General features: G+C 36.8%; 1 protein-coding gene across 1 annotated transcript in view; it reads left to right on the top strand.

Moving 5' to 3' along the window:
• The window catches only part of VPS13A (vacuolar protein sorting 13 homolog A), a 260,053-nt gene that overhangs the window by 237,045 nt on the left and 8,896 nt on the right, over window positions 1-14,112 (top strand). Inside the window, exons 69-71 of the mRNA XM_003267439.4 lie at window positions 4,684-4,769; window positions 7,457-7,580; window positions 9,193-9,267. Coding sequence (XP_003267487.2) covers window positions 4,684-4,769; window positions 7,457-7,580; window positions 9,193-9,267 — 285 coding nt within the window. The remainder of the gene's footprint in view (window positions 1-4,683; window positions 4,770-7,456; window positions 7,581-9,192; window positions 9,268-14,112) is intronic.

The following is a 14,112-nucleotide window of genomic DNA, read 5'->3' as shown; positions in this document are numbered from 1 at the left end:
TTATACCTAGCATCTGTTTGGGATGGAGGAAGATAGGATTTTTGACACTAAATTATTTGAATAATGTCGACCTGGAAAAAATTAGCAGCCTACCTCGGCAACTATCAGTATCCAGGGATATCAAAGACATTTTTTGAGGTACCATGAGGAAAGTATGACTGATACCATAAGGAAGAAACATCATGATATGTTTGGTATAGTGAAATGCACTGGAATTAGAAGTGAAGAATCCAGTTTTCTGAGCCTAGTTTTGCAACTAACCCCAAGCAAGTCATTTAGATGTACTCTTACCTAATTACACAAGATGGTGAAAATTTAGATTTAGAAGATTCATTAGATACTTACTGATCCTCAGTTTCTTTGTGTGTAAAAGGAAGAGATTGGTTTGGATGAACAACAGGAGTTTTTTAGGTCTAAAATTCTGGGGGTTTTTCCCCAAAAAAAAAGATGTTTTGAGTAGTCTAAAGCTTCTTATATAATGCATTTATAAAGTCAGGCAGGAATTTGTGACTACAAAGTGACATTTGTAGACTTTTTACAGCGTGATGTTCTCTCCCATTAACTTCTGTGGATTCAGTTTGAAAGTTTTGGATTCTGTTTATAATGTTCTTATTCCGTATTCTCATGTTTATAATGGAGACTGACCAGCAAGATTTTGCTGTGCGATGAGTTATCTTTGACGTTTTGACGTTTATTCAAATACAGTCACTCTAATAACAAAGGATACAGTTGATTATGTTTCAAAGCAGACTACTATGACCATAAAGCTCATTCATCTTTCAAGTGTTACATTTAAGGTTTTGGATGGAAAGCATTATATGAATTACTTTCTTTGGATTTTTTTAGCTCTTATTTATACCAGATGCTGTTGTGACTGTTGAAACTGGTTTAATTGCTTATATGCACAGATTAGATTTCATTTAAGTTGGGTCTGGAAAGTAGAAAGTGATGAGAGGTAGGCTTAATTACAATGCCCAAACTTAGCATAATATGGAAATAAAAGTTAGGTACTTGGAATAAACCATAGCTTTTAAAGTATTGGAAGGTTACGATCTATTAATGGTGTATGTAGGCTCTTGAATTCTATTAGCAGTGGCATTCTTGAGGAGATCAACATTTGTATTCTTCATTTTAAAACTTCGCCATATGGAACAAAAATGAATCTTTGAAAGCCAGTTTCTTTTCAAATATCAAAAAACTGAAACAGAATAAAAGAATGTAAAATTAAAAATAAAAGCTTAACTTCTGCCTCCACCATTATGCTTCAAAAGCCCAGTGATCAGTACTGTTAATAGATTGATGTATACCTTCCAGAAGTTTCTTACATACGTACAAATATATGTACATGTATGCATTTCTACTTTTCATTCTATGCATTCTCTTTTGTAATATAATTTTATTTACTATATCTTATACATCTATGTCAGTATGCACAGGTCTTCATTTTTCTTTTTTATGACTTCATAATGCTCCATTGTATGGCTGTAAATGAATTTATTTAACCAGTACCCTTTTAATGAATATTTAGATTTTGTGCTTTTAATACAATATTGCTGTGAAGATTCTTATATGTATATTTTGTCATACTTTTGCCTAAGATAAATTCTAGCAGTGTAATTGCTGACTCAGACGGTATGTTTAATTGATTTACATTTTCCTAATTTTGAGTTATAGTGAATATTTTCTCATGTTTATCAGTCAGATTTTTTTTTTTTTTTTTTTTTTTTTTTTGCTGGGCTACCTGTTCATATTCTATACACATTTTTCTACTGCTTTACTCATTTTTTTCTGTTGGTTTCTTCAAATTGCTAGAATTGTCTATATTTTGAAATTGACTCTATATCTCTGTACTGACAAATATTTTCCCAAATTGTCCTTTGATTTTTCTGTTATTTTACTTTATTACTGTTTATTTGCTTATCATTTTGCCATTCAGTAGTGGTAAAGTTCTATGTACTTAACAATTTTTCATGTTGTGTTTTATGGACTTTGTTATATTTTGGCCTTTCCCACTTCAAGATTATTAAAATGGGCCGGGCGTGGTGGCTCACGCCTGTAATCCCAGCACTTTGGGAGGCCGAGGTGGATGGATCATGAGGTCAGGAGATCAAGACCATCCTGGCTAACACAGTGAAACCCCGTCTCTACTAAAAATACAAAAAAATTAGCCAGGCATGGTGGTGGGTGCCTGTAGTCCCAGCTACTCGGGAGGCTGAGGCAGGAGAATGGCGTGAACCTGGGAGGCAGAGTTTGCAGGGAGCCGAGATCACATCACTTCACTCCGGCCTGGATGACAGAGCGAGACTGTCTGAAAAAAAAAAAAAAAGATTATTAAAATGTTACTTTTTCTAGTACTTTTATAGTTATTTTCTATACTTAAATCATTGATCCATGTAGAATTGATTGGGTGTAGAGAGAGAAGGATACAGCTTTAGCCAGTGAGTTACTTGAAACACCATTTATTTGATAATACATGTGTTTACCCACTAATTTGAAGTGCTGTCTTGATTTAATAAATTTCCGTTAATTGGATAGGATTTTATAATGTCCTATATGCATAGTGGTCAGTTTCTGTAATCTGTATTCTTTCCTTTGATATGTCTGCATATACTTTACCAGCACCAAACTATTTCACTACTGCAGCTTTATAAATTGCATTAATGTCTACTAGAGTAGTTCTTCTCATTCTTCTTTCATAATTTACTGGATATTACCACATATTTTTCCTAGCTACATTTCAGTATAATTTTGACAAATCACTTCTTATCTTCTACCCCATGCTCCACAAACCACCATCTTGGGATCACATGAAGTGTGTGTGTGTGTAAAAATTGGGAGGGAGTCAACATCTTTATTATGATAAATTTTTATATCTAAGAATAAGATGTGGATTTCCATTTTCAAAATTTCTTTTACTCCCCTGAATAGAGTGGTATGGCTTTTATCACCTATATTCTGCACATTATTTATTAATCTTACATGTAAATATTTATCTATCTTTTTATTACCCTTGTGAACGGGATTTCTTTCCCTTCCATTTCCAAATTGATTACTGGGTTTTGTGTGCTTGGATTTTCCAGATGTACTGTCATCCACAAATAATTTCTACTCATAATGCTTCTTCCTCTTAATAATTTATATTTGTTAAAACATAGTTCTTTTCATCTAAGTTTTCAAAATTATTTGCATAATTTATAAGTTATCTAATACAGTAGTCCTGTCATACCCACAGTTGCTTTCTGCAGTTTCAGTTACCCATGGCCAGCCATGGTTTGAAAATATTAAATGGAAAATTTCAGAAATAAACCTTCACATACCTTTTATTACAGTATAATTGTTCTATTTTATTATTGGTTATTGTTAATCTCTTACTGTGCCTAATTGATAAACTTTATCATAGGTGTGTATATATAGGAAAAGCCATAGAATATATGTAGGGCTCAGTGCTGTCTGTGGTTTCAGGCACCCACTGGAGGTCTAGGAACATATCCCCCTGCAGATAAGGGGGAACTACTGTAATTCATATTAATTTTTTCTGAATCTGTATTTATGTCCCTTTTTCATTTGTAATACAAAGTATTTGTGTTTATTTGCCCTACCTACTACAGTAAAGATATTCTTTTCCTCAATATTTTATAATCATTGAAGTTAGAAACGTCTTCCATGCAATTAGTCTGTATGACTCATCCTGCTATTTTAGTTTTTTAACTTCTTTCTCAGATAAGAATGAAAACTATCAACTTTCTATATGAAGATCATCATGAAGTCACTTCTTAGCTTTCTTCTAAGCTAAATAATTTTAGTTTTTTGGTACAGCTTCATGGAACACAATTTTCTAAAACCTTTGTATCCTCTCTTGGATTTATGATTTTTCACATTTTGGCTAAATTCATAACATGCCTCTTCTTGAGGGATCTTAGTCATAATTACATTGCCTGCCTTGCCTGTAAAAATAGTAGGCTAGCCTGCTATATACTTTAAATAGCTGAAGTACCTCCATCCTCAGAGCAAATATTACTGAAAATGGAATTTAAAATGGTAACTCTGTTTTCTTCATATGGTTATATTTACATTTCTTGAAGCAAACAATTGTTAATAAACAGTGTCATGGATAGACAGTGTTTCAACAGTCTTGAAAATAAAGATTGTTTCAAAGGCTAAGTAAGTAAGCCTTGGGGTCGTTGTCCAGAAACTCTCTGCTCTTTATTTTTTAATAAGTTGTGAGATTGACAAAGAAAAGCATATTTGTTATATACGAAATTTCTAGCTCAAGGCAGAAGCTAATAAGTAATTTATGTGATGCATATATTTAGATATGTGTTAGTATTTACATGTGTTTTTGTACAAATATTATTAAATACTAATATGTTTTCCAATATAAAGTCACTGTAATAGTTAAATACCTCATTAGATTGAATTTAAACTTTGTAAGATAACATCAGCTTCTAAAAGTCTAGCATTAAAGGTTGGCATTGCTGCAACTGAGTAATCTTAAATAAAGTAGTGCAAGTAGATGCTTTTAAAAAGGAAACAGCAATGATTTTACAAATAATTAAATCTGTTTTCTGTATGTTAATGGTTTGCCCCATTGAGAAATGGTTTTTAAGAGGACTATAAGGCATTGTTTGCATTACAGTAGGAATACTATCAATTTTCTCATTGTCTCTCACTTTTTTCTTTTAGGTCATGGAAAATGGAAGATTTGCAAAATACAAATATTTTACCCATGTCATGATCAATAAGACAGATATGCTAATGATAACCAGACGGTAACTTGCTTTCTTTCTCTTATGTAATTTTATAAGGGGTTAACTGACAGTGACTCATGAGGTGAAGATTTGTTATTCACCTTTTGTTCCATATAGTCACACTGATTCTTGGGTCTTCTTGCTCCACAAGCCTAAATCCCTAAACATTACATAAATTTCCTGCATAGCTTTGTGCATGCATACAGATAAACACAGTCATGCACAGACATAAATATTTTAGTATTTGTTTCAACTAATTCAAATGGATGCAGAAATTCCATAAAGCTGTCCTCTTAAAAGTAAGCTTTCTCCTCTCTGAAGAAGTGTACAATTTTAGGTTATCCCAGAAGTCAGCAGTCCTCTGGTAGTATCTGTTAGAATATATATAGATTCACATAAATGGATATACTAGTAGAAGCAGATAAAATTTTAGGTGGATACTACAGCGACTTCTTCAAATAGACAGTGGAGGGGTACATGTAAAAATACACAGGGGCATAGCCTCAGAGGGGCAAGTGTGTAGGAGTCATTGTTAAACTAGGGAAAAAATGAGCAAGTGCTCATTTTTGGATTTTCCAGATGTACTGTCATCCATAAATAATTTCTACTCATAATGCTTCTTCCTCTTAATAATTTATATTTGTTAAAACATAGTTCTTTTCATCTAAGTTTTCAAAATTATTTGCATAATTTATAAATTAATACAGTAGTCCTGTCATATCCACAGTTGCTTTTTAGTAAGATGGCAGTCTGTGGGTGGTGGAGAGTGAAAATAACGTCTAGCGGGGAGAAGTTAGAGCTAAATAGAAATGAATTGTCAATCTATGGTTTTGTTCACTACTGAAAGGTAAAATTATATGAGCATTGTGTTGGTTCAAGGTGACTACTAAGCGGTCACTTTTAATGTTGTAATCTCAATTTCTGAATCTAAAATGTATAGCCCTATTTTAATTTTCTTATTTAAAAAGTAATACCAAGTGGAAAACTTCCACAATATTAGAAGTTATACCTGTAAAAAGTAAGTCTTCATTCCACCCCAGATACTAGTCCCTCTATTCTCTTCCAAGAGGCAGCCCATTTTTTACTTGTTCCCTTTGTATCGTTCTTGAAATATTCTATGCCTCTACAGGTAGACATACACACATATTTTAATGCAGATGAAAGTCTCTTATATATACCATTATGTACTTAGTTTTAATTTTTCACTTGAGATCTATATTTTGAAGATTATTACGTCAACATCTGTCTTAATTTGTAAATTCCTGCCTAATACTTATTTAGGAGTATGTACTAATTTACATGTAACTTGTTTCTAGACTTTTGTAATTACAGGCATTGCTTCAACAATCATTTTTGCTCAGAAAAATTTTCCATCATGTTTTTAGTAACTCACTTTCCCATTGACTAAAGGAAAGGTAACTAATCAGCATTAAGCAAAATCAGTTGCAAAGTTTGGTTCCAAATCTTGCAACATTTTAAAAGTTATTTTTTTTCTCAACACAATGGACCTCCTTTAGATGAGGCCACGGTGCCTTGACAGAATAAGGGAAGTGAATTAGTTGTAGTTGAATAAAACATGATGGTTATACTTGAAATTCCCTTTCCAAGTTTCGAGTTTGAGGATAAAGGATCTTTGAATCAGGACTGGGAATAGCTGCTACATTGGCCAGCCTGTCTGTGATTTTTCACATGGTTGGAGATGTCCTGGGGCACCACTAGGTTTGCTCCATCAGCTCCTGTAATCCAGGACTGGTAAAAGAGGGGAGCAGGGACAGAAGATGGAAGTGAGAGATATAAATCCTGGCTAGCTCTCTCCTTTTCCATCCTAGCCAGGAGGCAGACCTTTTTTTTTTTTTTAACTCAATCTAATACAAACCTCTGGTTGCACCTACAATTGATGTTTCAGTCAGAAAGAAAAGAAAAATTAAGAAGAAAGACATTTGAAGGAAGGATTAAATAAACTTCTTATAGACAGAAGGTATTTTTATTTCTTGGTTTCTTTCTTCAAAATGGGAAAACAAGAATTTATTTAAAAATTAGAATGATGCTTTTTGAAGTCTTCCTCTAAAATTGGCAGTAATGGGACTTGATTTTACCTGTGAACATCCCGAGGCCCTCAGCATGTTGATTCTGTTCAACATGGTTAGAAAAGCTTCTTTCTGATGTAGTTGGGAAATACGTTACATGGAGCCTTAGAAATGAAAGTATTTTTTTCTAACAATATGAAAGTTCCTCCAAATATTGGCTGATAATTGGTTCTGTAAATGTATCCTGTTTCTTATGAAGTGCCTTACATATTTGATTTTATAAGTGCTTCAGTTTTTCTAATATAAATATGTTGTGTTATAAATTTCCCATTGAGCATTATGTTAGCTGCATCCCATAAATTTTATGTTGTATTTTCATTCTCATTCTGTTCAAAATATTTTCTAATTTCCTTTGAGATTCTTTGACCCCTGAATTATTTGGAAGTGTTACTTTTAAGCATTTGGAAATACTATTGTTATCTTTTTGTTTGGCTTTCTAGTTTAGTTCTGTTATGATCTGAGAACACACTTTATGGTTCCAGTTCTTTTAAATTCATTAAGAATATAGAATATAGTGTATGTTGATGAATATTGCATTTGCACTTGCGATTCATTCGTATCCTATTGTTATCGGATATAAGTGCCTCAATTTTAAAGCGAATTCTTTTTTTGTTTTTGCAGCGGTGTATTGTTTGTAACAAAGGGAACATTTGGACAACTCACGTGTGAGTGGCAGTATAGTTTTGATGAATTTACCAAAGAGCCATTCATTGTTCATGGGAGAAGGTTGCGCATTGAAGCAAAGGTATGTTGAATAGATTTTATTTTTTGAAAACTTGGAACTGAAAATAATGCTTTGAAATAATCCTTTTTATTTGTATAATGCTCTACCTCTTTTATAGATGTCACTTTGTCTTGGTATGGTTTTCCTTTATACCTGCTATCATCTTACCCAGGCTTAAAGAAAAAAAAAAAAACTGTGCCAAGAAAAACTGTGCTTTCTGTGCTATTGCACTGACAATAACATTCCTGGGCCCTCACTGTATATTCAGTAACAGAGCCTCACCTTCCCACATATGAAATAATGGATAGTGGCTATTAGCCTGTGCTCCAGTCCATACTGCTTTCCTGGCTTTTTAAATATATTTTTCCCTATCTAACATTAATACTTTCTCTTCTTATCTCTTTGATTTCTTCCCCTTCCCCCTTTTCATGAGACCTTATGTCTACAATTCTGCAATCATTCTTTTTTTTTTTTTTTTTTTTTTTTTTTTTTTGAGACAGAGTCTTGCCCTGTCGCCCAGGCTGGAGTGCAGTGGCACTCTTGGATCACCGCAACCTCTGCCTCCCGGGTTCAAGCGATTCTCCTGCCTCAGCCTCCTGAGTAGCTGGGATTATAGGCATGTGCCACCATGCCAGACTAATTTTTGTATTTTTAGTACAGACGGTGTTTCACCAGGTTGGCCAGTCTGGTCTTGAATTCCTGGGCTCAAGCGATCTGCCTGCCTCAGCCTCCCAAAGTACTGTGATTACAGACATGAGCCACTGTGCCCAGCCTCATCTTTTTTGTTTTTTTTTAATTAGAAGAATGTAATTCTTCTAGTGTCTGTATTTGCATGGATAGTTGAACTACTTATAGAACATGTTTGACTAGTAAAACGTTTACTTTGCCCTCTATGACCTTACCCATACAAACAGAGGAAAACATCATCCTTGTCCTCAATAGTTTCACTTATGTTTGCCCCTGAAATGCGTAATATCTGCTCTGAGACTGTCCCACTCCCCACCACCAATACTAAACATAATACCAACGGAGCATAAACAGTGGAGGAAAATCATCTAGGACATAACCTGATCTCTTTGATTCTATATTCTTACTGTATGACTGGTTTAAAATGGCAGAAGTACATACATGCACACACAGAGGCACACACATACAACATATGTGTTTATGTATGTATGCATACACACACGTGCGTATATTTTTAACCTGGATTCACTCATGATTCTATGGCCAGATAACAACTGAGTAAGAAATTATTTGGACAGGAAAAACAGTGGCACTACTCCCCAACTTACCTCCTTCCCATCCTTTATGTCAACTCTTCATGGCGTTAGCAATTGAAATACCACCTTAAGCTTTTTAACTTAGGTTTACTGATAATGGTTGTGTTATTAATAGAATGTAGTGTTATTAATAGAATGTTATTAATAGAATGTTTTGTTATTAATAGAATGTAGTCTTTTTTTTCTATTGGTTTTGATTCTTCTTGCTTCCTCATTCTTGTCTTTTTTAAGGTGCATGATTTGTATAAGATGGACACTTTAGGCATACAGTAATAAAGCTTTGTGACATTTCTTTATGGATTTTTACAACCAGATTTTCTTTTTAATGAATTTACGTATTCTGTTTGTAGGAACGAGTGAAATCTGTATTTCATGCCAGAGAGTTTGGAAAAATAATTAACTTCAAGACCCCAGAGGATGCCAGGGTAAATATAATAAATCTTTTATTTAAATAGATAGGAGCTGCTCACTTCAAAGTCATGTAAGTGGACTATTTTTTAAGGCAGATAAGTTTTGTTTGGGAGTTTTTGTTTGTTTGTTTTGCTTTTGTGTTTTGGCAGGTTTTAAAAGTATATGTAACTAGATAATATTTTCCCCAGACTTTTTTTTTTACCAGATTCAATTCAGCATACCTACTTGTTTTTAAAACCAGATTGCTCCATCTTATTTTAAATGCTAACTATAATTTTTTTAATAAAAAAGTCAACAAACAAAAATTATTTTGCTTTACTGTTAATCCATCAGCTCCAGCAGAAAAGTGTAGCCCCACACTGTTGATTTTTCTACTGCATAGCTACCGTGATTTTTTTAAAAGTTGCCATAGCATGACACAGACCAAAGGGAGCCAAGCCTGACAGAAAATCCAAGTTTGAATACTGATTCTGTCCTTCTTGACTATAGAATCTTGGGGAAGGTCACCTAACCTCAGTTTCCTCAAGATGAGAATGGTGTGACTTGAAAAGCATGGTGTGTACTTTAGGAATTACGGCAATCACAAGGATGTGCACTGTCAAGAAAATGAAGACTATGAATTCACTGTCTGACCTCATTGATCACAACTGAAGTGCTATTCAGAACATTGAGTTGTACTCATTATATCATGAAACTTACAGTAAGAGGGTGGAGCCAAGATGGCCGAATAGGAACAGCTCCAGTCTACAGCTCCTAGCGTGAGCAAAGCAGAAGACGGGTGATTTCTGCATTTCCAACTGAGGTACTGGGTTCATCTCACTGGGGAGTGTCGGAAAGTGGGTGCAGGACAGTGGGTGCAGTGCACCAAGCGTGAGCCGAAGCAAGGGGTCACGGGAATTCCCAGGAAGCGCAAGGGGTCAGGGAATTCCCTTTCCTAGTCAAAGAAAGGGGTGACAGATGGCACCTGGAAAATCAGGTCACTCCCACCCTAATACTGCGCTTTTCCAATGGTATTAGCAAACGGCACACCAGGAGATTATATCCCATGCCTGGCTCGGAGGGTCCTACGCCCACGGAGCCTCGCTCATTGCTAGCACAGCAGTCTGAGATCAAACTGCAAGGTGGCAGCGAGGCTGGGGGAGGGGTGCCCGCCATTGCTGAGGCTTGAGTAGGTAAACAAAGCTGCCCAGAAGCTCGAACTGGGTGGAGCCCACCGCAGCTCAAGGAGGCCTGCCTGCCCCTGTAGACTCCACCTCTGGGGGCAGGGCACAGCCAAACAAAAGGCAGCAAAATCCTCTGCAAACTTAAATGTCCCTGTCTGACAGCCTTGAAGAGAGTAGTGGTTCTCCCAGCATGCAGCTGGACATCTGAGAATGGACAGACTACCTCCTCAAGTGGGTCCTTGACCCCCGAGTAGCCTAACTGGGAGACACCCCCCAAGTAGGGGCAGACTGACACCTCACACGGCCGGGTACTCCTCTGAGACAAAACTTCCAGAGGAACAATCAGGCAGCAACATCTGCTGTTCACCAAGATCTGCTGTTCTGCAGCCTCTGCTGCTGATACCCAGGCAAACAGGGTCTGGAGTGGACCTGCAGCAAACTCCAACAGACCTGCAGCTGAGGGGCCTGACTGTTAGAAGGAAAACTAACAAACAGAAAGGACATCCACACCAAAACCCCATCTGTACGTCACCATCATCAAAGACCAAAGGTAGATAAAACCACAAAGATGGGGAAAAAACAGAGCAGAAAAACTGGAAACTCTAAAAATCAGAGTGCCTCTCCTCCTCCAAAGGAATGCAGCTCCTCAGCAGCAACAGAACAAAGCTGGACAGAGAATGACTTTGACGAGTTGAGAGAAGAAGGCTTCAGATGATCAAACTACTCCAAGCTAAAGGAGAAAGTTCGAACCCATGACAAAGAAGTTAAAAACCTTGAAAATAAATTAGACAAATGGCTAACTAGAATAACCAATGCAGAGAAGTCCTTAACGGACCTGATGGAGCTGACAACCAAGGCACAAGAACTATGTGACGAATGCACAAGCCTCAGTAGCCGATGCGATCAACTGGAAGAAAGGGTATCAGTGATGGAAGATGAAATGAATGAAATGAAGCCAGAAGAGAAGTTTAGAGAGAAAAGAATAAAAAGAAACAAAGCCTCCAAGAAATATGGGACTGTGAAAAGATCAAATCTACATCTGATTGGTGTACCTGAAAGTGACGGGGAGAATGGAACTAAGTTGGAAAACACTCTGCAGGATATTATCCAGGAGAACTTCCCCAATCTAGCAAGGCAGGCCAACATTCAAATTCAGGAAATACAGAGAATGCCACAAAGATACTCCTCAAGAAGAGCAACTCCAAGACGCGTAATTGTCAGATTCACCAAAGTTGAAATGGAAAAAATGTTAAGGGCAGCCAGAGAGAAAGGTCGGGTTACCCACAAAGGAAAGCCCATCAGACTAACAGCTGATCTCTGGGCAGAAACTCTACAAGCCAGAAGAGAGTGGGGGCCGATATTCAACATTCTTAAAGAAAAGAATTTTCAACCCAGAATTTCATATCCAGCCAAACTAAGCTTCATAAGTGAAGGAGAAATAAAATACTTTACAGACAAGCAAATGCTGAGAGATTTTGTCACCACCAGGCCTGCCCTAAAAGAGCTCCTGAAGGAAGCCCTAAACATGGAAAGGAACAACTAGTACCAGCCACTGCAAAAACATGCCAAATTGTAAAGACCATCAAGGCTAGGAAGAAACTGCATCAACTAACGAGCAAAATAACCAGCTAACATCATCATGACAGGATCAAATTCACACATAACAATATTAACCTTAAATGTAAATGGGCTCAATGCTCCAATTAAAAGGCACAGACTGGCAAATTGGATGAGAGTCAAGACCCATCAGTGTGCTGTATTCAGGAAACCCACCTCATGTGCAGAGACACACATAGGCTCAAAATAAAGGGATGAAGATCTACCAAGCAAATGGAAAACAAAAAGTCAGGAGTTGCAATCCTAGTCTCTGATAAAACAGACTTTAAAGCAACAAACAGCAAAAGAGACAAAGAAGGCCATTACATAATGGTAAAGGGATCAATTCAACAAGAAGAGCTTACTATCCTAAATATATATGCACCCAATACAGGAGCACCCAGATTCATAAAGCAAGTCCTTAGAGACCTACAAAGAGACTTAGATTCCCACACAGTAATAATGGAAGACTTTAACACCCCACTGTCAACACTAGACAGATCAACGAGACAGAAAGTTAACAAGGATATCCAGGAATTGAACTCAGCTCTGCACCAAGTGGACCTAACAGACATCTACAGAACTCTCCACCCCAAATCAACAGAATATACATTATTCTCAGCACCATATCGCACTTCTTCCAAAATTGACCACTTGGTTGGAAGTAAAGCACTCCTCAGCAAATGTAAAAACAGAAATTATAACAAACTGTCTGTCAGACCATAGTGCAATCAAACTAGAATTCAGGATTAAGAAACTCACTCAAAACCACTCAACTACATGGAAACTGAACAACCTGCTCCTGACTCCTGAATGACTACTGGGTACATAACTAAATGAAGGCAGAAATAAAGATGTTCTTTGAAACCAACGAGAACAAAGATACAACATACCAGAATCTCTGGGACACATTCAAAGCAGTGTGTAGAGGGAAATTTATAGCACTAAATGCCCACAAGAGAAAGCAGGAAAGGTCTAAAATTGACACCCTAACATCACAATTAAAAGAACTAGGCCAGGCGCGGTGGCTCACGCCTGTAATCCCAGCACTTTAGGAGGCCGAGGCAGGTGGATAACGAGGTCAGGAGATGAAGACCATCCTGGCTAACATGGTGGAACCCCGTCTCTACTAAAAATACAAAAAATTAGCCAGGCAAAGTGGCGGGCGCCTGTAGTCCCAGCTACGTGGGAGGCTGAGGCAGGAGAATGGCGTGAACCCGGGAGGCGGAGCTTGCAGTGAGCCGAGATGGCACCACTGCACTCCAGCCAGGGCGACAGCGAGACTCCATCTCAAAAAAAAAAAAAAAAAAAAAAAAAAAAAAAAGAACTAGAGAAGCAAGAGCAAACACATTCAAAAGCTAGCAGAAGGCAAGAAATAACTAAGATCAGAGCAGAACTGAAGGAAATAGAGACACAAAAAACCCTTCAAAAAATCAATGAATCCAGGAGCTGGTTTTTTGAAAAGATCAACAAAATTGATGGACCGCTAGCAAGACTAATAAAGAAGAAAAGAGAGAAGAATCAAATAGATGCAATAAAAAATGATAAAGGGGATATCACCACCAATCCCATAGAAATACAAACTACCATCAGAGAATACTATAAACACTTCGACACAAATAAACTAGAAAATCTAGAAGAAATGGAAAAATTCCTCAACACATACACCCTCCCAAGACTAAACCAGGAAGAAGTTGAATCTCTGAATAGAACAATAACAGGCTCTGAAATCGAGGCAATAATTAATAGCTTACCAACCAAAAAAAATCCAGGACCAGATGGATTCACAGCCGAATTCTACCAGAGGTACAAGGAGGAGCTGGTACCATTCCTTCTGAAACTATTCCAATCAATAGAAAAAAAGGGAATCCTCCCTAACTCATTTTATGAGGCCAACATCATCCTGATACCAAAGCCTGGCAAAGACATAACCAAAAAAGAGAATTTTAGACCAATATTCCAGATGAACATTGATGCAAAAATCCTCAATAAAATACTGGCAAACCAAATCCAGCAACACATCAAGAAGCTTATCCACCATGATCAAGTGGGCTTCATCCCTGGGATGCAAGGCTGGTTCAACATACACAAATCAATAAA

Source organism: Nomascus leucogenys, chromosome 1a, assembly GCF_006542625.1.
Source record: "Nomascus leucogenys isolate Asia chromosome 1a, Asia_NLE_v1, whole genome shotgun sequence".
NCBI lineage: Eukaryota > Metazoa > Chordata > Mammalia > Primates > Hylobatidae > Nomascus > Nomascus leucogenys.
Note: the sequence above shows the minus strand (reverse complement) of the source record. Positions and strands in the feature narration are given on the sequence as shown.